Genomic DNA, 25,095 nt, shown 5'->3' with positions numbered 1-25,095 from the left:
TCTTTAGTGACCAACTTCTTTCACTTAGCATGTTTTCAATGTTTCTCAATGCTGTAGCAAACAAGTACTTTTTATTGTTGATAATAATATTGCATTATATAAATATATCACATTTTGTTTATTCATTCATCTGGTAATAGACATTTGAGTTATTTTCATCTTTTGATCATTATGAATAATGTTCCTATGAATATTTTTATACAAGTATTTGTATAGACATACATTTTCATTTTTCTTGGGCTTATACATAGAGTGGACTTGCTGAGTGAAATTGTAACTCAAGTTGTTGAGCAACTACCAGACTGTTTTCCAAAATGGCTGCACCATTTCACGTTTCCGCCAGCAATAATTGAGTTCTGATTTCTTCACTACCTCACCAGCACTTGCTATGATGTTTTTTATAATAACCATCCTTGTGGATATGAAATGACATCAGTTTGCATTTTCTAATGATTAATAATGCCAAGCTTCTATTCCTGTGCTTACTGACCATTTGTATATTACTGTTTTCTTCCATTTTATGGGTTGTCTTTTCACTTTCTTGCTAGTGTCCTTTGAAGTACAGTAGTTTTAATTTTGATAGATTACAATTTTTGCTATTGTTTCCCAAGATTTTGGTGTCGTATCTAAGAAACATGCCAAATTGATGTCATCAAGATTTACTCCTATGTTTTCTAAAAGTTTTGAAGTTTTAATTCTTACATGTGACTCTTTGATCCATTTTGAGTTCATATTTGTAGAAGGTGTGAGGCAGGGGTCCAAATTTATTCTATGGCATGTGGATATTCAGTTATCTCAACACCCTTTGTTGAAAATTATTCTTTCCCACATTAAATGGTTTTAGCACCCTGTTAAAGGTCAATTGGTTGACCATACAGGTAAGGTTGTATTTCTGGATTGCCCATTCTAGGTAATTGATCTACATATCCATCTTCATGCCAGTATCACATTACCTTGACTACTATTACTTGGTAGTAAGTTTTAAAATCAAAAGTGTGAGTCATCCAACTTTTTTCATCTTTTTCAAGGGTGTTTTGGCTATTTGAGTCCCTTAAGTTTCTGTATGAATTTTAGGATCTACCTGTCAATTTCTATCAAGAATCCAGGTAAGATTCTTGTAGGGATCACTGAATTTGTAGATTAGTTTAGAAAGTTTTGCCATCTTAACAATATTAAATCTTTCAGTCTGTGGACATAAGATTTCTTTCCATTTATTTAGATATTCTTTAATTTCCTTTAACAAAGCTTTGCAGTTTTCACTGTATGTGCTTTGCCATTAGTTTGCTACATATGTTCTAAGTATTTTATTCATTTTAGTATTTTTACAAAAAGAATTTCCTCTTAATTTTATTTTTGAATTATTCATCCAAATATGAAAATTACCATATATGAACACCTATTTTTCTGGACTCTTGTTGTATTTGTTTAGTGGTTCTAATTGTTTTTAGTGGATTCCTTAGGATCATGTCATTAGGAAGTAGAAAGGAATTAGATTAGAGGAACTCTCTTCATATATCTTGAAATTTTTAACCTTTTCTGATCATAACAGGGAGACTGTCCTACTGGCTCCTCTTAAGACTATTTTAGTTTATCTGTGTCTTCAAAAAATGGCTTGTCTATAATTCTGATTTAGGACTCTGCAGTAGTTTTTAAGATTCACTTTTAAAACTTCAGACAGTGCAACATTTTTATACAGCATCTATTTAAGTTCTGAATTTGGAGAAATTTCAAAGTCTATGTATATCTGTAGGCTCCCAAGAGGTAGACCACAAAGTCACAGGAGCTCTGTTCAAAGGACAAGTGAGCATGTAACCTGAGGCCTCCGTGACAACAATATTCACTACTTCAGCTAAAACTTCTAATTTATTGGTCCCATGTTAGGACAGGAAGCAGTACCAAAGACCCCAAGAAATCTTTCAGAAATGCGAACAATTTCCTCTGGTTCACGCTTCCTTCCTATTGAAGCTGACAGTAAGATTATTCTTAGTTATGGAATCCGAGTATTTTATTTGATTCTTTGTAGGCTTCTGAGCAAATCACCATTTGGAGACAGACCTATCTAAGTTGCGTGATATCCTTGTATGAAATTTGCTGATGAACAAGAATAAAAACAACAGCTAGTTTAATTTGATTGGCAAACTACAGAATAAACTTGGAAGTAAATCTTGCACTTCATCTTCACTACCCTCTGTTGACACAGATACACAGACTGGGCTATTCAGGGCTACCAAAAATTTGAAGCAGCAGTACTTTCAAGTAAAGAGAAGAAACCACAACAAGATCTTGGCTGGAACTCTCCTTTTGGCCATTTGGGTATCCCAATTAGGTCCTGAAAATCCATAGAGTTCCATGCAGTCTTCCTGTCTTCAGTGAGGAGACATTCCTTGCCTGCTGGATATGGGACACATAAGGCCAAGCTTTTAATCCTCACATGTAAAAGTATGATACAGAAGTAGAGGAATACAAGAAGCCAGGTATAAATAAAGGTAAATTAATCTTCTAATTTAGACTTAATCCTTCATCATATCAATTATTCCTACCTATCAGTTTCCAAGTTAATATTTGATGCCTAGTATCAAATGTTGTGACTTAGGGGTGTTCCACTTCTTGTTTGTCCAAGAATCACCTTTCCTAATCCTAATAGGGTCAGAAGGTCAAGGAAATAATAACTATGATGACGTTTTCAGTCTTGACAGCTGACCTATGAACTGTATTACCTAGTTACTCCTCATATTTCATCATCAAATTGAAATGGATCCAGATGGTTTAAAACCAGATGCTTGAGAGACAGTATCACAGTAGTTCCTCTTTTGATAAAGAGCACTGCCTGGGGCCTAAATTTATCCCTAGTACATAATAGTGGCCACTTGATCATTTCTCAGCAGCACAGTGAGAATCACTCATAGTAACAAACATGGGGTCCCTTGTGTGACTCACGTACAGCTTTCACAGGATGCTGCTAGGAATACACTCCTCACCTGCCTTTTCTTACTCTCATTCTGACTGGAGAGGTTACTCTTCATAATGCAAAGCTTATCCACTAAGTTAAATCAGTTCCAAATAGGCTACATTTTACTGTTCATGGAAGATTACATGTCCTGTTCCTAAATACTTGATCTCACTCAGTTCTCCTCTCAACCCTGTAAAGAACATATGCATTCCCCACTTCTGAAGAAAAGAAGCCAGATCTCAGAGAAATGTATGTAGCTTATCAAAGTCTCATGGTGTTAAGAGAGTTCTCTCAACTTAATTTCAGGTTTGTCTGCTTCTCAAGTCTGGAATTTTTTTCCTACCCAATTTCAAAGAAAGCTCATGAGACTACCCAACCTTCTGTTATATACTGCCCCTGAACTTCTGAAATCCATAGTTTAGCTTTGATCATCAGATAGATTGATGATTACTTTGGTGTAGATCTGGCCACCTTCATATAGTAACTATTTAGATAAAAGCAGTGCTCTCATCGAAACAATACTGAAAAGACCAATTGTCTACATTTTGTTCATTTCAACAAACATAGAAAGAACACACCTATATGCAGAAATGCTGGTCCCTGGAGACATGAGAATGAACCAGACACACAGCCCTTGCTCTTGACTTCACAGTGTCATGGTGGAGATAGATCTGAAATAATACCTGTAGTTCGAAGTGCTACTCAAAATGTTTAATAATTATATTGAGCAAGCGCCAATCAATCAAAACAGCAGCTATGTACAGTTGGTACAGCTGAAGCTCAAGCTGATTGCCTATCAGCTTTGTCTTTCACAACAGAATCAATACTGAAATGGAGATACATGGAACACGGATGAAGAGAAGGTAGAAGTAGTCATGAAAGACTATAGAGATGACATGTAATTGAAACCTTGAAGGATGAGTAATAGTTTTCCATTGAACAAAAGAGGATATGGAGTTTTGGGCAACTAAATAACTAAATTAAATTATATAGCCTTAGAGGCATTAGGAGATATCTAGTGGCCTGCTGTGGATGGGTTATAGGTTTCAATGAGAATAAAGGCTAGAGATAATGATAAAACTCATCTTTGCTCAGGTCATCAATGACCAAAGCCAAGACATGGAGTTTTTGCTTTCTTCTTTGAGCATCAGAGATTCTAAACAATTATATCTATGCTTGAGATAATTTTGGAGATATTGCACTGCAGAGAATGCACTGGGGAAGGGAACACACCTTAGAGGCTCTTTTGATACATCAAGAGAGACCTGTGGAGAGCCTTACTGATACTATTGCAAAAAGAGCATAGATGCAGAAACACATTGGCTTGAGCAGTCTAGTGGGTTTTTACTGAGAGTACAAGCAGATGGAAATAACACCTACAGTATGTTTTGGAAAGTGAGTATGATAATGAACTTGGTTTTGGAGTATAACATGTCATGCAGAACACTCAGATGGAGAAATCAAACAGCAATTTTAAATATCACAGATGACTGGCAGTACCTGGTGTTTAATTAAATAATTGCCTGCCCCTCTCCCACCACAAACATTTACTTGACAGACAACTCACAGTCTAAGGGGAAAAAACATGAAACTAAAATGTATGATTATTCCTCCCTTAGGAAAAGTTGGATTGGAATAACATTTGTTGGGTTAGTATTTTGTTTGAGCATGATACTACTATCTTTTCTCATCATCTTTCATTTGTCCAAAGAATAGAATAAGGACACCACACAGATCTTCCTGAATTACATCAGTTTGATTAAGTTTTATGGTTTCAATCAATTTATAGATCACATATCACATTTTATAAGTAACAAAATATACTCAAAACTAAAATTGTATGATCTGGATTACATTGTGCTGATAACACTTAGGTTAGGTCTTGGTTACTTTATAGGTGACAGATTTACTGTATCTCTAAGACAGCTCTTTGAAGAGTATTTTCATTATTTTGCTGTAGTGAATTTCAAGATTGTATGCTTCTTATGCAATAAGAGGCTGCACATAAAACTCTAGTGCAGAGTTGGCAGAAGACACCTAGGAAAATTGCTGAATATTGGTTCCTAGTCTGAATCTGCACTAGACTACACTTGTGGTAGTGACCCTCACATCACTGAGCAGTACAGTATTAAACAACTCCCTCATCTCCACAGCTTTGCATGAAACTTATTCACATATGCAATTCATTCTGTGATCAGTATCTCAAGTCACACTGAAAGCATATTCTATTTTTATTTTACCCTGCCCCCACTAGGATCCCCTGGGGTTGGGGGGACTACAAAATTGATTAATTCATTTTTGGCGCATCCTCATCTCCTGGTGCCTCCTGCCATCCTGCAGGTCCTCACACTATCTGCTTGCCCCAAGACCACCACTGCAATATCTCACTGACACCTGCCTTCCACATGTAGCAAGTCACCCTTCTTCCTCCCTTCTGGTGTCACTCTCACTTAGGGTAACACCACAATTAGGCTTATTCACAGTAATATAGAAATGATCGGTCAATCTTCCCAAGGTGTGTTCATGAACACAAAGGCATATGTGCATGCCCCAAAATTTAGAATGCCTGCTGGCAAGAATGAATCATGTCCTGTTGTACTCAGTGAGATGGAGAAAGAAAGAGAACTAGGCACGTAGACAACTAGGCAGGTGAATGAGGTAAGCAGCCTCTCCAGAAATGAAGTCAAGGCACTCATGAGTACAACACGTGGTCCCCTGGGATTAGAGAAATTGATTCCCACCATCACCTTCCAACCCCACATACTCTACCACCATGAGCTTGATAGGACAGGACGACAAGACCAATACAGACCCTAAAATGTCCCACTCACAATTTATTTTCTAAACTTAAGAGTTACTTCCTAACTGGTCTCTGGAAGAGGACCTGGTCAAAACATCAAAGAAGGGGAGGTTTGGCTTCACTTCATTATCTTCCCCTTTGAGGTATTTGCAGACCTTCTCTGTCCTTAATGGAAACAACATGCTGCATTAATTCTAAGATGATTTTTTTCCCCCACATTTTAACACCTCTGAAAATGGGATGCCTTGTACAATCAATGACATCTATGGCATTGTTCTGGCTCTGGATGGAATGTCTTGTAAAAGCATTGATTTCCAAGTTACTTAAGGCCACTAATAGTAAAATGAGAACACTTTGTATTAAATACATCACACTACTGGTGTGCGTTCTGAACTGCACTTCTGTGAATCATGGCTTGAGGTTCAAACTCTCAGGAGAGATTTTCCTTTACTTTCTTCTCTTAAAGCTAAGGTTGAGAAATGCAAGTTGTCCCTTGGGGGGTCCTAGCTTTATGCCAAAGTTTCCTATGAAGCTCCCTATTCAGGACTTAGTCAGTAAAATAATGGTGCATCATACAGCCAGAAGAATGGAAGAAGTTCTGACTTAGAATTTAAAAACTCCAGGGATAAAATTCCTTTTACTTTCTTATTTCTGAGCAGCAGCACCGCCTTCTTCATGTCTTTGCCTTTTAGAGCCTGCCAGCACCTCTCAAAAAGAGTCAGGTAATCACCCTCCAGATGAATGATTCACTCTGTAATTTCTAGGTGTAGTGGGATTTGTTAATTTGTAATTCCATCAAGATGCAATTTGTGGGTAAAAATGATAGAAAAGCTGTAATTACCACTGGGGTGGTTTTGTTCCTTCCAAATACTTAGAAGGTGCCTATTCTGTGCAAAGAAAAAGGAACAAAGATGTTCCAACACTGGTCCCCGACCTCAGAGAGCTTAGGATCTATTATGATCAGGTATGGCATGTGCGAAAACAAGTTATAATGTAATACAGGAAGTTATGATGGCAGGAGAAGGAAAGTAAAATAGTGCCTCATGGATATTCAGAAGATAAAGGAATCATTTCTAGTTTTAGGAGAGTCAGAAAACACTTTATGGCAGAGATGGGTGATAATGACATTAATATTAATAAAATAATAACTCATTTAAAGTGCATTATTCACATTGTTCTATTCAATCTCTTATAAAATAGGCATTAATTCCATTTTAGAAATAAGAAAACTGGTTTGGAAAAATGAATTGATTTTTAGAGGCGGTGGCTTTGTAGCAAAGGGTGTTATTTATCAGTGAGAAGTTAGACAAAAGCATGAATGTGAGAAAGCAAGGACACACACAGATACTCCACAGATTAATTTGGCTGAAGCATTGAATTAGTCAAGGCACATCACAAGAGAGAGAAAACGGAATATTTTCTTTGAGCCAGGTGATGGAGGAACAGATGGGAGTTACCATGGAGACAGAATAAAATAAACCAACAAATGGTTTGTTTAGGGTTAACAAAGGAGATGGATTTGTCAAGATGAGAAACTGATTTGGGGATTAGGTGTCTGGGAGAAAAGAATATGAGAAGAAGAAATTTAGTGAACACAAGGGAATTTGGGACATCAAGTTCTATACTAATCAGCTTCATTACAAATGCCCTAACACTGGCTGTGCTAGTGGAGACAGGTTTGGAGAGGGAGAGTAAAGCAAAATCTGAGCTATAGTCAGTGATGCTAGATCATATAAAAGTTCTGAACATTAAGGATAGAGTGTTCCCAGACTTCATCTGGACTAGGATAGGCTAAACTCAAATCCAGCTCAGGCCGGTACCCTGATGTACCAAATGCGATTCCCACAGCACCTGGTGTGAAGTTGAAGAGGAAGAGCTTTCAGAGCCTGTTGGAAAAGTTAAAAGCAAAATTGAGTCACTAGGAGAAGAATGGATTATGCCAAGAAGCCAATTTTACCCCATTGCTAGTGACAAATTTCTTAGGAAACAGGATTGACCTCTGACAAGGATCCTCCCCATTCCACACCTAGTAGAACCATCAGAAAAAATTGGCATCACAGATCTAGGCAGAAGGACCAGCTAAACATTCTAGGGGTGAGGCCCTATGACCTTTTCAGTCTTTCAGAGAAATGCTGTGCTATCAGCTACCTCAGGGCTCTGCTCATTTCAAAACAGACCTCAAGCTTGGGGAGCGAAACGATCACAGTGCACTGTTTCTGGCCTCCTTGTTCATAGGAAGGATGACTGATACCCTTTACCAGCCTGAATTCTCATTAATTCTAGAACTGGGATGGACTCTTGTTTCCTTCAAGGAAGTCCCTAATCAGTAGAGATAGCAGAGTTGGGAAAATCTGGGATTTGCTGTAGGCAATTAGAATTGCTGAACTAGAGCTCAAGGAGAAAGAATAGGCTAAAGATTTAGTGTCACAAAGATGTGTTGGTTGAAAAGAGAAGAGTAATATCACTAAAAAAAAAAAAAAAATAGGAAAGCAGAGGCAGGGTAGGACTGACACAGCGGAGTCTCTGAACTCGGAGAAAAAGAGGAGGAAGGAAGGGGAGTTGGATAAGGGTTTGGAAAGGAAAAACAAGCAAGAGTGATGTAACAGAATCAGAGGGGGAAACAGTGCCAACAGAGGAGCAGCTGGTGGTGTCAATGTTCCAAGAAGGAGACTGAACATGAAAGCCAGCAGATGGGGCTACTAGGAGACCAGGCATTGTTCATCATAAGGGAAGAAAGCACATCACAACAGGGCCAGTGAGTAATGAGGAGGTGAATGTAGTGTAGCCCCATTTCCCCAAGGACATTGGGTAGAAGGAGGGAGGGAGGAAGACAGAAGGAAGTGTGCTGGCACAGTAGCTCCGTGTGCATGTTTTCTTTTTTGATATTCAAATCTATAAGTCTGTGACCTCTAATTTTCTATTGTCTCGTTGCTTCTATTTCTTGCCACATGATATTTTTGTTAGTTCTTTCAACTCCCTCTCTTTTATTGCTTCACTTCTTCCTCATTGTAACCCTGTAGGATTCTAAGTTGCAAGTTTGGTGTGTTTGCTGATTGGGAACACTTAGGTGTGCATTTCATTAGACTAGAGATGGTATGAAAATGATGGATTTTTGTACACATATAAATCCCCCAAAAGATTTATATTGGAAAAAATATTTTAAAACATTCTTCATATACCATCTCATTTAAGGAGTCTCATAAATAGATGCCACTTTGCCATTTGCTTTAAGTAAAATTAAGTCACAGCACTCTCAAAATGTAATATAAAGGGAAATTTCTTTTAGCATTAAGGTCAATGAAATGGATGTTATGAATAATAAATGTAGGTTTTGGAGTTCCTAGTTATATAATTTATATAATATTCTTATAACAGTGTTCTTTTTATCTCCCTTTCAAAGAAAAGGAAATTAAGGCCTGGGGAAGTTACTTCAGGTAAGTTCTCAGAACAAACCCATGAAGCAGTCCTGATTTGCCTTCAAAAGTATCTGGCTCCGAAACCTAAGAGACCCTGGTCCCCATTCAGGCCTCCATTATCTTTCCCACCTTTGGAGCAATCAGTACCCTAGTGACAGGAGCTAAACATTATCCACATAAATATGAGATCACAAATCTTTCAAATCTTTGTTTTTAGATGTATTATTACCTTTGTTTCTTAAATAACTAATTTTATTTTTTATTTCCATTGGCTGAAATAATTCATTATTATCCTAAGGGGCCAGTTTTAAAACTAGCCTTCTCAGAATTAGTTACATAATTTATGGATGCCCTGATTTTTAAAAATATTTAAAATTTTAAATTAACAAAAGCAGAGCATTAAACCAAGCATGAGGCTGTGTGATTGCACAGGTCATTGGCCCATAAAGTTGGCCTATGGCTTCAGTTTTGCTCAGAATGTAATTCATACTACCTATACCTAATATGATAGCAGAATGAATTTAACTCCAACTGAACTAATAAGGAGTACTTTCTTCACAATGAGCAACTTATTGCTCCTACTACTGATACAGCCTTTAAAGAGATTACCTCTAGAGCCACCAAGAGGAGAATGGACAAGGATAGCAAACATTTCTTTAGTATCCTGCAATTCATCTAATTATTGATCCATTAGGAACAAATAACTGTTACACAGTGCATACTGGGAATGCTTTCAACTCCTTGTCCTGGTGCTCAGGCTCCCCACAGCCTGGCCTGTCTCTCTGGATCTACTTCTCAGGGTCATTTCAGTCCCTTAGCCAGTTAGATTGCCTATGCCATATCAACTTGTGCTTTCTCCCTCTGCATTTTGATGCATTCCCCAGAAGTATGTACAATACTGCTTAACCACCACAGACACTTAATGTTTGTTGAGTGAATGCATGCATGGAGGAATAAGTTAACAAACGCATCCTTTCTATTGTCTGCCTTTGCGATTGTATCTGTTCTTTGACATCCACTCATATCTCACCACCTCTGTGAAGTATTTCCTAGGCGCACCAGTAAAAGTAGTTGTTTTCCTAAGTGCTTTGAGCTCTTGACATAATTGCTCCTTTGATTCTTATCACACCCTGTTATGCATTATATTTATTTATTGTTCACATTTACAGATACTGATGCTTCACCTAAAGAAAAAATTCCAGAACAAGGAACATATCTGATACGTTTATGTATCATATCCAATTATCATGTATTTGTGTGGTACTCTGTATTATTGCAAGAACAGGCATAATGTAATAGCTAAGAAAGCAGTCTCTTAAGTCAGAGAGAACTGAACTTTTTCCAGTGCTACCACTCCAGAGCCGTGTGACTCAGGGAAATTACCCAACTTCTGCGAGCATCAATTTCCTCATTTGTCAAGGGAAGATATAATACATCATTATAAGGATGAAATGAGATAATATATGTAGAATTCTTAACACAAGTTAGAAACATGATAAATGATAGCTAATAGTGGCAATAGTAACAGTGCTTATTCACTATTGAATACAGCAGACTGTGAATCATGAAAACATTTTCTCAGAAAACTAAAGGAGAAACAAAAACACAAAACAAGAACAAAGCTAAGACTAATAGAACTGCTCAAGAAAATTTCAAGCAAATAAAAATGTCTTGCTTGTCATTCTTCTGCAAACTAATCTATATCAGGCTAAAGGTCTTCTGGAGAGTTCTGTTTCCTAATAGTGCCTGAATTTTATTCCATCTCAGATGTCTTTTTTTTTTCTCTTTTCACACACATGAACTCAAACAAGCAACACAGACACTATATTAATTTCAGAGACGATGCTAGTTACTCTTGTGTTCTCTCTTCTATTCCTAGTGGAATTTAGAAAGGTAGTATTCCTTGGAAAAGGCAAGGGTCCCTAGTGTCCTCAGGATCCTCCCAATTTCTTCCATTCTCTCATTTGCACATGAGGGGAAAACATTTTAATTATCATCTTAAATTCATTTATGCTTCAAATTGTCAGATTACTAAAACAGCTTCATTTAGTAGATAGTATTATGGAGTTTCTCAAGAATAACTAATCTCCTTCGGTGAACTGTACCCTCATTGTCACCTGTTGCTATCAGTCATAGTGAATAATGCTGATAGTAGCTGCCACTCATCAGATTTGTTAAGTGTGTGGTAACCAGGGAAAAAGAGAAACCAGGGTTAAGGCCCCTCCCCACCTACATGTGTTTCCACTGGCTTGCTTAGTATTAGCATCTGTGCAGTCTTGTATTTGTGCCTGAAGCTGTTGGTAGGACTCATATTCATGCTTCTAAAAATTCATTCTTACTCCATTAATACAGTGCTTCTCACATAGGTTAAAATTTTTATTTATTTTAGCTACTGTTCCTATGGGGCACTGGTGTTCCATGCTGACAGAGTCAGCACTCAGCTATAATATTACATAATGACAATTTTATCTTGATTGTAAACAGAAAAAAATGTTAATGGATAGAATTTCCTCAATTTAAACTTTTCTCCAATAATTTGTTATAAGTCTTTGGCTTTAGACACAACTTTTCTGCTGGAGGTTGCCAGCAGATGACAGAAGAAAATGGAATTGCAAATTCATATCAACGGAAAAACTCAAAACCAACCATTTGGTCTTGGTTCAACAGTTTGTTTGGTGCTTTATTTTGTATTAAAATCTGTAAACTGGTAGTTATGAGTTAATATGGTATACAAATAATGTAAGGTTTATTTCTTTTTGCTAGTAAAAGTATATAAAAATAGTGTGTAGCTGATGTTTTTAAAATACTGATTTGTATTTTTAAAAATATCCTACAAAGAACACAGTGTTCTGCAAATAAGATCAAGTATTCTAGCTCTCTGCCTTCTGAACAAGTCTTAAGTTTCCCAGTCCTAAAAAAATAAGGATCATATTCCATTAAGAGCATGAATAGATTTATGAATAAAGGATAAGATTAAGATACTGTGTCCAATAACTATGAAGTTATTTGTGAACATTGCTGAAATTGATATAAATGTCTGAGGATGCAAACCAGTGTTTCATTCTTAGGATCACAAATGCAGATCTCAGATCTTACTGTTGTTTTGCAGAAGAACTTTGTTATTGGGAAGACCCATGATGATTATTTGAATGAATTATTTAAAACCTCAATCTCCCTGCAAATGGTACTTTAGCTTCTCTTTGAACACCTCCAATCAGCCCTTAATTTGACCCTGACTTCAAGATGAAATAATAGCATCTGTGTTTGAAACCGAATTATTTACATGTGGATCTGTATAAAAGAAATTAATTTACCCAGTACATTTTTAGACTAACAAGATGCTTTATAGTGGGGATTTATGCTATCTTTATGTAGGTACAAATATGAAATTGAATTCCTACCATTGTATTTCAAACTCTGAATTTTAGATAGAAAAACATTATGTTTTAGATTGTAATCCTCAACAGTATGTCACTCAACTGCATGTTACCCATGGCAGAGAGGAAAGGAAAATTCTCTTTCTGAATATAGTCTTCATTCATTCAAGACATTTTATTTATATTCCCAATTTAATAAAAAATCCCCTGCTGTGCAAATGTTCTCCATATGTGGAGAGAGAAGATTCAAATGTGTGAAACCTGCCTGCTTTTTGTGTTCTTCAACTCTTTTAAAATTGTGTATATGTAATATTTAGACTGTTACTTAAATTGCAGAATATGGGAATATGCCACTTTCAATTTTTGCTTAATCAAAGTAAAAAACTCATGACAAGAAACTCAGTTTTCATCTTCTTATTTTAGATTACATATATTCTTAAAGGGCTTCAGTTCCCCAAGCAAAATTCTGGTATTTTCTCAAGATGGGGTACAGGCAAAGAATTGACAAGGGGACAGAAATCCAGGGGAGAGAGTGATGTGAGATTAGTGCAGAAAGTAAGAACAGTATAAAGCTGGAAAGAGTGGGCGAGTATTTAGACAACGACCACGAAAGAAATTATGAAGATATTGAGAACTAAAACAGAAGCAAAGAGTGTAGTGAAGGTATCTTTATCAGAAAGGGGTGAGGCTAAATCCTGGCTTTGCTACTTACTGGCCAGATACGCTTAGAAGAGGCATTTCTTCTCTCTGAACTTCCATTTTCTCCTTTGGAAAGTAGAGAATACCCATCTTCTAGAACTGTACGACGACTATTACACTGAGTAAGAAGCGGGTCTGCTCTTCTTCATCTCCTGCTTGGCCCTGTCCTTCCTAAGCTAGAGACAGCCACGGCAACAATGCTTTAGGTGTTTGAACCCTATGCATCCCAAATTGATCTTCCCACTTTTAGTCGTTTCATCTAGAAAATCTCACACATTTTCAGCAAAAGGATATGTATGTATACACATATCCATATCTGTATGTTTGTGTGTGTGTGTGTGTACAGTCATGATGTATAATACATCTCTATGTAACTATTATCCAGATTCAACAATTACAAGTCATGGTACATCTTTTTTGTCTACCTCCATTAATCTGAAGCAAATCCAGACATCATATCATTTTACTTGTAATGTTTTAGGATCTCTAAAAGATAAGAACTTTAAAAAATATAATCATAATATCACCCCTAAAATGCTTAACAGTTATTCCTTAATATCATTAAATACCTAGTGTGTTTAAATTTCCAATGTAATTTCTTATAGTGCTTTTTTTTTTCCTTTGCAGTTTGCTTGAATTAGAAAATGTGTAGCTAATATAAGATCTTTTAGCCAGCATTTCTGTCCTCTACTATATGCAAGTTAGAGGATTCATCAGATTCAGGTTGATTTTGTTGCTGTTACTGACATTGTTGCTACTATTATTACCTGGGTCAGGCAAGTTGTATCAGCCACATAGATACTATCACACAGTATTGCCAATGATGATGTAATTTTCCCAAAATGATAAGCAACTATTGGGAAAGAACTGAGTCAATCGGGATGTAACCTTCCCTCAATATAAGTAATAAATAGTTATTTCCTGGAAACTAATGTATATTAAAATTGTGCAAAATATTTCATGTTGATATGCAATGTGGCACTAGACTTGTATAATTCATAATCTATTTTCCACCTGTATGAATATCTGGCAAGTCAAGAGGTATATAAATACCTCTTGGAATTCTTTGCCAAGTAGGATTATTTGCCAAATTGCAGAAAGTCTAGTATTTCTGGCTCCTGTCCTCTAAATACCACTAGCTTCCCGCCCAGATCTTTATGACTGCTATCAGTGTCCCCTCATTTTACAAAATGCTCCCTGTGGTTCACTTTGCCCCTGTTGAAAACCACTAGATTAGTTTCAACAGCAGTAAAAAAGTAAATTGGTTCTTGTTGCACATATGCAGTAATTTGAGGAAAGGAAATAAGGAAAATATACTGTATGGGGAATTAATATTGAAACATTCACAAATTTAAAGTTTTTAAAAGTTTTTCTCAGTTGGTAGATTTTTTTTTTCCTCCAAAACTGTTGAAAAATATGAATAGGTTCTCTGAGAAGACAAATGAAGTCATAATGACTTCATCCATACTGGTAAGTAGGGAAACTAGGCACGAAATTATAAATCCATTTTTAATTTTTTCTAAGCCTAAGTGTAATTTACACATCTCTTGATGTTGTTTTTGCATAGTTTACCCACAATGCTGACAAGTACTTGCTTCATCTCTGAGATAGAAAAAATAATAGTCAAATGTTTATTCTCCTCTTGTCTTATTGTATAATATATATCTTGTTTTTAAAATTTTAACTTATTAAAGAAGTTACTTTATTCATTGTCCTTTTGTACCTAAATATTGTTTATCATTTCAAGATAGAAGTCATTTTCAAATCTGGGTTAGAAGATGTATTTTCATCATTCCCTAAATCAAAAATTATTAATAGTAGTACTCAGCCAGTTCCTGGTACATAGTTAATGATCATTAAATATTTGTTGAATGAATTCTCTCATCCAGTAATCATCATCATTAATGTCTTACTTCTGTGTAGAATCGTGTACTTTCATATGTTAATCTTATTCTCATACCATCATTATCATGAAACATTAAGTGTGGGTTTTTTACACAGTAGAAACTGAATTAGTGGTTTCTTCTAAATCATTCTGGTGTTACTAGTTATAATTTAGGTTTCTGGCTTTGGTTCTTAAATAGGCTTCTTTTTGCCTTAAATTGATGTTTTCTGTTCCTGCTGCCTGTTTCTTTAAGTATTTGTCAAAGAAAGAGAAAGGAAGAGAGGAATTGTAATAAATTCCCTCAATATTTATATACTGGCCTTGACCCTAAAAAATCAAAAATAGGATATTAAACATTTCAGTGTCATAGTCTGTCTGGTAGGAGATGTGGCTGTCTTAAAAGCGAGTTACATTATTTAATGTCTGCAACTGCAAAGCAGGTGCAGCAGCAACATAGTAATTGTTCAGAGACTGAAACTTTGTAACTATGGAGACATTACCTCATAGTGTTCTAAGAGGCAGTGTTGGCCAGATGTGGAAGTGGTTGTCATAAAGGTCTCTTTGCAGGGCTACTGCCCTCCTGTATGAGCTGCTACATACCTTCACTGAGGATTTGTCTTGTATCCTTAACTAGTAGAAGTACTGGCTATGTCAGTACTTACACAGTCACATGAAAATTCAGTTTTTGGCACCAGAATGGTAAAGAAATCATTAAATCTGGTAAATTGAAGATAGTTGGATTAATAGGGTAAGGTCACTTTCAAGAAATTCTGCCCTAAACTTCATTTGTATTCGTTGCTAACTCCCATAATGTTTTTTCTAGGAAAGAAAAGAGACCTCTTTCTAAGACAAAAGACAAGGCATTCAGGGAGCTTCGGAGACCCAGAACAGTGAAGTTCAAAGTCAGAAAGATAAAATGGAGAAACAAGAGAAGTAAGAATGGCATAAGTGGGGAGAAGTTCTGAGTTTTAGAGGGATATTGATGGACTATTTGGATTTTTTTTTTTTTGTTTTAAAATATGAAGAAGTTAGAACTAGAATAGATTCCACAAATTTTCTAAAAATAATGAACTACAACTATTTCCCTGGCTACTGTTTTAAAAGGTTCCAGTCCTTGAATAATATAAAAAATCACCTGCACACATTTCTACCATAGAAGACCTGGCAGAGGTCCTGAAGTTTCCGACAAGTATGCTAAGGCCATTGGCACAATTTCTTTAGAACTAGTTAACTAATGTGGAGAAAAAAAACATTAGGACTTTGGTTTCAGAAATGTCTGGGAGGATGTTATATAAAATTATATTTTGTTTTTACTACTGATATTCATCATTTTATCAACAAAAGCATTTGTGTTGGTTTTCCAATGTTTTCTAAAAAATCAATTTTGCTTTGGAGTATGCATCATTTAAACTCTTTGTTATTTGGACCTAGATGTCCTGTGTTTACTGTTCAGTTCAAGTCTGTTTTTTAATATTTGTTTTAAGAGTCAAGAAATAATTGTCATCAGTGTTACCAAAGTAGCATCTCCCAAAGTAACACTGAATTGCTGGAACTGATATGTGATGGCCCCTAGTTTAGTGCTTTTCAACTACAGAAGAGCAAAACACCAAGAAGGGGCTTGGAAGATTCTTGTGTTAAAGGGAAAGCTAACTGAGCACTAAGAAAAATCTCTGGTCTTCCAAAGAGACTGCCATAGGTAGGCGAGTGGGTAGTTCAGACATGAGCTATGTCACACCAGTTAGTTCCTTGGAGTATTCAAGTTCTTCCCAAGATGTGTGCAGTCACCAGACATTTCTTATTCAACTACAAAAATAACACCTGGTGTCCCTGGGACAGATTTCTCTGATCAAAACATTTTCAAAGATTTATTGGGAATATTTTGTGGAATTAAATTTATTTGGAAATGCTATTGTTTTACATGAGGAAAAGAAAACTGGGAGCTTGAAAAATGAGCCTGCTGAAAAGATAGCCAATGTGTAATGAAACCCAGATGTAAGGAATGTTGCAAGAGAAAAACACTTTCCCTATATATTCCAGACAGTGTGAGGGAGAAATCAGGTCATATGATCCTGTCTCAGGCTGAACAGAGATGAAATATTTGTGATTTGACAGTCTACCTCTGTCGTCTCCTTCCCATAAACTCCAGAATCACACCCCAGTCAGGGGTTAGAGTTTTTCTGACAAAAGTGAATGCCTGAGGTATCCGCTGCCTGGCAAGGACTCAAGCTTTGAGCAATGGGCTAGTAACACTGCAATTTTCAAAGCCAATAACATTTAACTTTTTTACAAAATTTGCCTGAGATGGCCTTGCCTTCTAAGAGGGATACATTTAAAATAGTCTAGTTGTGACAATAAAGCTTTCTAGATATAATATTTCTGTTGAGGAAACTCCCAAACTAAAGAACAAGATTGTGAGGAGGACATAACAAGATGGCAGGGCAGAAGCTCCTCATTTCTTGTTGGAACCATTGTAAAGAAACAAACCAACCAGAGACTGGCTATAATAACTGTACAAGTGCTCTGGAAGACAGATCAAAGCAGATAATCCACAAAGTAAAATACTTAACTCCAGACTTAACAGTAGGTAGATATGTGGCCACCCAAAAGGAAGATGGTGGAACAGGCTATTTGTCCAAGTTTTCAGAATGAGGAAGGATTTTGGACCCCAAGACCTTTGTTCTCAGTGTATGCATTAATCACAAGCCTGCATGCACAAACACATGAACTGCATGTGGAAGAGCATCCATGTGACTCATAAAATGGAGTCATCGTAAGCCTTTTCATGAGCCTTATGATAATATTGCTTAACTTGTAAAATAATTGTATTGCATTTTTAGGACCTTGTTCAAATGATCGTGTGAGAGTTAACAAATGCTTTTATATTTATCAAAAAGAGGAAAAAATCTTTGTTTATAATAAAACTCGCTTATTTTAATAGTACCTGAAAATTGTCATTCTTCTTTTCTACCATTCTGTTCAATACACATACACACACACAGAGTTTATGTGAAAGCATATATTAAAGGTGAAATCTTTGTTAATATGGGAAAATTAGTTAAGCAGTGCCAGGAACAAAAGGAAAAAGTTATAATAAGCAATCATAGGGATTATGATTTTTTTATGTTACTGCAGAGAGAAAACATGATAAATTAAATCACAGAAGTGGAGTATAAGTGGTTTAAAGAGTTTCAAGTTTGAGTAAATTGTGTATTAAAAAAACCTGGAAGGATATGGTGAAATCTCTGGTCAGTGGCATTACAGTGATTACTATTTTCCTCTTCCTGTTTTACACATTTTCAAAACCATCTACAGTGGGAATTCATTGATTTTAAATAGAAAAAAGTAATAAATTAAGTTTTATGTCCTTTCGGATTGTTAGAACTAGAAATATAAGATGTTATGTGTTAAGTGCACAATACCTTTGAAAAACAGAGCTCTGTGCACTTAGCACAACAGTCTTGTATTTGTGGTCATTTTGAGTTTCTTACCTTGTTCATTATAATTTTTGTACACAGAAGAGAAGACAAAGTTAAAATTGCCCCAGTGAAACAGTACTCTTCAGTACATTTTTTAGCAAACACCACAGATTCAGATTCTACAACACTGCCACGGTCATGGTCATTGTCCCATGAAATTCCGCTCAGTTGCTATCTGTCTAGTGCTCAGATTAGTAGAATAACTGCATCCACGATGGGGCAAATGGCTTCTAAATCTGTAATCAGCTTTTCCCAAGAAGACAGCAACATGGGTAAGTAAAATATATACCGACTAAATTATTTTTAAAGTATGTATTCCTTTTGATTCATTATGTACCTCCCATCCAGATTGATGTTTTATTATTTGTCCCCAATAATGCTAATTTCCCCTGTCACATGCAGAGGAACTTGGCCACCAGTCATTGACTCTAGAACTGCAGTCTTAAAATCAGGCCACATAAATGCATGTGCCCAAATACATCCTCCCATGATTAAGATGTCAAGAGTAACCATGAGGTTTGTGGGTTGTCTGATTTTGAATTGCTAGTGAATTAAACATTATAATGTAAAGTGTTACTGACCCTTCCTCTGACTGCTGCCAGAAGGATTAAGGAACATCTTGAGTACTTGAATACTCTAATAAGGAATAGACAAATAAGAAAAAGAAGAAATAAAAAGCAAATAATAAAATGGCAAAGAGAAAAGGGGGAAGCAATAAAGAGAACTTGAAGGAGAAGAAGATGTAGCCAACACTGTGATTGTCAGAGATAGTTTTCACAGTTGTCAACTACATGCTCAGCAATACCCACACTTCACAGAGCTTGTTCCTCACCAGGTTGAGGAATATTCCATGGTTTACAGAAAGTATCCTGTTCCTGGAAACACAGGATCAACTGTTTTCCTATCCTCCACAATAAAATGCATAGCATCTCTGGGTCTTATTTTCCATAACTATAGAATAGAGATTACAATATCAACATCACAGAATTAGTGTAAGTATTAGAAGACATCTATATGAAAATCACCTAATAAATGCATAACTTAGCACATAGTAAGTCTCAATAAAAGTACATGTGAATTTTAATATACCTGTAACACCTTCTTTTAGAATGTTGTAGATTGGGTTCTGTGTTTCAATTAACAATCAACAAGTTTCAAAACTGGTAGTACAAACACACATGAGATCTGATGCCTCCATTTCCTCTCCCATTTTGTGAACATTTACAGTCTGGCTGCATCTCATCTGTATTTAATTCTGCTTCTGGTGTTTTCCTAAACCTTCAATGCAGTGTTAAGCAGGGTTTTTCCCTACTGCCATTATAGTCATTTCCCCACATTTCCTTGTTTGTATAACTAAGATAAATTTTCCAATGAAGCATCTTAAGTTTACACTGAACTTGTGTGTAATAACCAAAACCCATATGCTCAAAATGCAAATACAAATTCTAGATCTAGGAAGGGAAGATTTTCCATCAGTTGGCACTATACACTATATCATGGAAGATATTCTGTATTTGGGATCAACTCTAAATGCTTTTCATAATGGGAGGGGGTGTGACAAAATTTTCTGGCTTCCCTTTGAAAGGCAAGATATGAATTGGGATGTCATCTTCTCCTTCATTGCTATAGATTCTGTAGATAGATTTCTGGGTCCACTTGGACTTGTTGCATTTGTTTCAATGTCACCTGTTGTTCTAGATAAAATAGCAACTGGGATCAAAATCAAGGTTTTCTTCCTTTGGGAATTCAAGACTTTCTTTGACCAGGATGAGCTATTAAGGAGAATGCCATATATTATTCTTTCCCAATGAAATTTAATGATGAATTAATAAATACTCACTTGATTGAGAATGAGCTAATTTAATTCCAAGTGTTTCTTCTCAAAATTATCCTTTGAGGTATCCTTTCTAGTAATTATGGGCAAGAGGTGGGGCTCAGTGATAGAGCATGTGCTTAGCATGTTTAAAGTCCTGGATTCAATTCCCAGCACAGCACCAAAATGAACAAATAAAACCTACGATTTTTTTCCTTTTATATCTTTCACCTTGCTTTGTTTTTGTTAAGAATATAAGAATCTAAAACAAAATGTAGATTATTTTAATCCTTTGAGGCTTCTGGACCCAGGGCCACATTAACCAAAATCCTTGTACTACAGTAATGGCAGTCGTTTTTCAAGTACCTGCTAAATACTAAACACTGTGTTAGACCCTAACCTGCATTATCTCCAGTCCTCACATCTCCTTATTTTATGTTCAAGAAAACTGAAACTTGGAAAGTCCAAATCCCTTGACCTGGTAAGTGGCACAGCTGGTACACAATTGCAGAGAATTTGTCTGTAATTCTCTGCAGAAAATTTCAAAAGAGAAAACTTCTAAAAGGATCCTAGAACCTGATTAGACTTTACTTTATCTTTTTATAAAATACATGCTTTAGTTGATGGACAAAGTTTAAGTTTTTATCTGGGGAAAGGACTAAGCATTAGCAGTAAAGGACTCATTTGAGGCTTTAACTTATGGGTAGTAATTTAGGTAGTATAGAAAACACAAAAGAGAATATGACTGTAATGCACATAACATATCCAAATTCGACAGATTCAAATGTTTTACCTACTCAAAAACAAATGAGGTTTCTAATAAACTAAAGAATCAGTTCAATAGTTTATGATAGCTGAAAGTGACCATTTGAAAGCTGCTAATTATTCTCACTGAGTTTGACAATGACAATAAAATATAGAAAAAATATATAGTTTTGTAGAAGCAAGAAGTAAAGATAATGCCTCAGGGTTCTATGAATATTTATTTATTGACTTCTCTCTCATTAACTTCTCTAATTTCTTTGAAAGGAATCAACTACTTCCTACTTCCCAAGAAACAGGCCCTATCAAACTCTGACTCCCAGTTGTCTGTGATTGGGGAAGGAGAGGATTACTTCCTTTCTTTGTTTGGTGATTCCAATAAATTTCTTGCCAGTTCAAACCGTACCAAAGATACCTACAGACGTTTTTCCACAATTCTTGAAGAAGTTGGCTCCTCTATGTCCAGGTACACATTCCATTTGAATTGTTTGTTATTCTCTGCTGGGGAGGACCAATAAATAAGTAGAAAAAAGAGTTCTGATCTAATGTTAGTTCTGATATATGACTTCTTCTAAGACTCTAAATAACTCATTGAAATATAATTGTTTCATGTTCTGAGCAATTAAAAGCAATTGATATAACATTCTAAGGAAGGAAACAAGGAATGTTAATTTTTCAAAAATGCCAGAGAATATAGTGCTATAATCCCTACAGAGTCCATTCAATTATTCAATGATCTTTTTCACTGTTGGTGAATGATTCAGATGGTTTTAACATGTTTTTTTTCTAGTAGACTCTTGAGTTCAAGATAGAAGGAGATAGATTAATTTTTACTTCCTTGATCTATCATTACAGTGTCAGTATCTATAGTGAAAGAATTGATCAAGAAGAAAGTTGATATTAGGATTAAAAGAAGGAGCTGACTCATCTACTTAATTATCTCACTCTGCCTTACTACATAAACAACAGATTGAACTGTGAAATGTTAGTAGTGAACTCATGTTGGCATAGGCATTTGAGAGCTAAAAGAAGTTGGTAGGCAGAATTGAGTGTCAGTTATGACGGGGATATTTTTCTCCTTACCCCTTGTTTCCTACAATCACAAGGGCTCTAATGCCAAATGAAATTGGAGAAAACCTGAGTTTGCTCAACTATCTAAAGACACTTCATCAAATCATTCACTTAATACCAACTGTGTTTAAAATGATGAACTATTGGGGGCAAAAAATAATTTCAAAGACAAAAATATGATTTCAAGGAGTTACACTATAGTCTGGGAAGACCTGCAAATGAGGACAAGAGGGGCAAGTAAGTTACCAAGGCATTTAAAGGAGAGCTTGCTTCCAACTCAGGATGATTTGGGACGATTATTTGAAGGAGCTACAATTTAGACTATACTTTGAAAGACAGGCTAGTCATTAGAATAGAGAAAGGGGATCAAGGTGGAAAGAATGAGGAGAAACTGCAAAATGAAATTGACCAAATCGTGCTAAATCCTTGAAAGAACACATTACCATGAATCCCACTTTCATGTGTAATGCACCAATTAAGAATAACGCACAAGCAAAAGGAAGATCCATAGATAGAGGAAAGGGATCAGGGTAAGGGAGGAAGAAAGGGAAAGAGATAGTGCTAGAAAATGAACTGGAACCAACTATGTTATGTGCTTATATGAATGTCACAATGAACTCCACCCTTATGTATAATTACAATGCACTAATGAAAAAGAAAGAAAAGTCAGTTTGGGATATACACATTTGGAGTATGCGAGAGCACACTAGACTATTGGTTTTTCAATACTCAGTATGATCACCTCGGATGCTTTTAGAGTCCTGACCCCATATTAGACTATTTGAGTCAACATCCCTGGTGGTAGAATTGGGCAACTATTATTTGTTGTTACTGTTGTTCATTTTAATGCCTTGGTGATTCTAATGCACAGTCTGGGATTGAGAACCACAAGCGTAGAGCAAAGGAGAAGCAGAAAGGGAAAGAGGCAGAAAAGCTAAGATCAGGTACAAAGAATTGTACAGTGTGGTCACATCAAGCAGTGCATGAAGAAGTATAATAGGGTTGTAGAGAACAGTGTTGAAAGCGGGATTTCTCCCCTTCGACTGGTAGGTGAAGTCTGCATAAGCAGCAGGTCTCGGCAGTCAAAAATCATGTTATGGCTCTTAATGGAGGACGATGCCTCCAGTGTTGCAGCAGATCACAACAGCTCACCACCAATTTCTTTCTAAGTTTGTCTCATAAACTTCATGGACAACTGAAAGCAAGAGCGAATGGAGTAGGACTTATTCAAGAATAGAAAGTGAACTCTCACAGGGAAGGAAGGGACCTGATAGCAGGATGCTACTTGAGTGTGCTAGTCTAGCAGTTTATATGGCACTTGGGTCAATGCTACTGGTCCACATTTATGCAAATCAGGGTTTGAAAAATATCAATATTATTGGTCCAAAATTATGATAATCAAGGTGTGGAAAAGTACCAACAATCCTTGAGCCTGAACTTCCTTTCAGGTCTGCCCCACTTCTGTTTTTTTGTGGCTCATCTGCAATCCCAGCTTCCCAGGAGGTTGAGATCAGTGGATCCTGGATACTGGGAGTTCTGAGTCACTATGTGGTGTGGGAGTAGGGCAGTGGCACCAGACTAGACTCTGGCTCGTTCTGCCTCAGTCTGGTACAGGAATGGCAGGTTCTGCATGACTGTGGCCCGTGTGGCTGCATGGCAGCTGGTATACTTACGTGCTCACGCGAGGCTAGGAGCAGCAGCATGTAGTGGGCAGCAATGCTGTGTCCCTGTGCATTTCAGCCCACCTGGTCATGCTTCACTGCCACTCTTCCTGGGACAGGAGCTGGGATTCAATGTGAAAGAGATCACAATGAGCCTTGAATTCCAGGTTCAAGAATTTGGACTTCACTATGGGTTATTGGGAAAGTTTTATTTTTTTCCCATGTTTTATTTTTTTATTGGTGCATTATGGTTGTACATAATGGTGGGATTTGTCGCTACATTTTGTATATGCACCCATTATAACAATATAATTTGGTCAATATCATTCCCCAGTATCTCCCCTTTCTCCCCATATTCCCTCCCCTGTCCCCTTCCTCTAAGCTACTGATCTCCCTTTGATTTTCATGAGATACCCCCATCCATGGGAAAGTTTTGATCAACAGAGTGACAGAATTGTTATTCAGAAAATTTAATCTATGATGACGAATGTTATATCTAGATGTTGGGTAGTATCACTACTTTTTATGCATCTATTTAGATTATAGTTTTTCTTTTTTAGACTTAAAGTGCCCTGCACTCTCAGAATAACCCCTATTTGGTCAGAATGTGTGTCCCTTTACTATATTGTAGAATTCTATTTGCTAAAATTTTGTTTCAAGTTCTTGTGTCTACGTTTGTAAAGAATATTGGTCCACAGTTTTGTTTTCTTACAATGTTTCTTTTTTTACTTTGGTATGAAGGTAATGTTTTATCTCATGAAATGAGATAAAATATATTTTTATCCTTTTCTAGAAAAATGTGCAAAGAAGTAATATTATTTTTCCTTAAATGTTTTATAAAATTAACCACTAAAGTTATCTAAGCCCGGAGTTTCTTTGTGGGAAATTTTTAAATTACAAACTCTATTTTTAAATACATAATCGGGCAGTTCTGCTTATTTCTTCTTGAGTAAACTTGAATCTTCTAAGGAATTTGTCCGTTTTATCTAAGTTGTCAAATTTCTTGGTACAAAGATGTGTATAATTTCTCTTAATATCCTTTTTCTCTCTGTAGAATCTGTCCTGTCACCTTTCCTGTTCCCAGCATGGTCCTTTGTGTCTTCTCTTTTTTCTGCTTGGTTTTATTACAGATTTAGAAGGTTTTATTGAGCTCTGCCAAGAACCAATGTTTGGCTTCATTGATTT

General features: G+C 36.3%; 1 protein-coding gene across 12 annotated transcripts in view; it reads left to right on the top strand.

Moving 5' to 3' along the window:
• Nucleotides 1-25,095, top strand: part of LMNTD1 (lamin tail domain containing 1) — a 475,302-nt gene that overhangs the window by 410,273 nt on the left and 39,934 nt on the right. For 11 of the 12 annotated variants that reach the window (XM_079139428.1, XM_079139427.1, XM_079139422.1 and 8 more), the window contains 3 exons: nt 15,951-16,060; nt 18,643-18,875; nt 21,446-21,644. In XM_079139428.1, the coding sequence (XP_078995554.1) occupies nt 16,044-16,060; nt 18,643-18,875; nt 21,446-21,644 (449 nt within the window). In that variant the 5' untranslated portion in view covers nt 15,951-16,043. Of the gene's footprint in view, nt 1-5,857; nt 6,049-15,950; nt 16,061-18,642; nt 18,876-21,445; nt 21,645-25,095 lie in introns of those variants that run through there. The other variant, XM_079139425.1, reaches the window with a different exon arrangement.

This window comes from Sciurus vulgaris (assembly GCF_902686455.1).
Source record: "Sciurus vulgaris genome assembly, chromosome: 5".
NCBI classification, from domain to species: Eukaryota; Metazoa; Chordata; class Mammalia; order Rodentia; family Sciuridae; genus Sciurus; species Sciurus vulgaris.
Note: the sequence above shows the minus strand (reverse complement) of the source record. Positions and strands in the feature narration are given on the sequence as shown.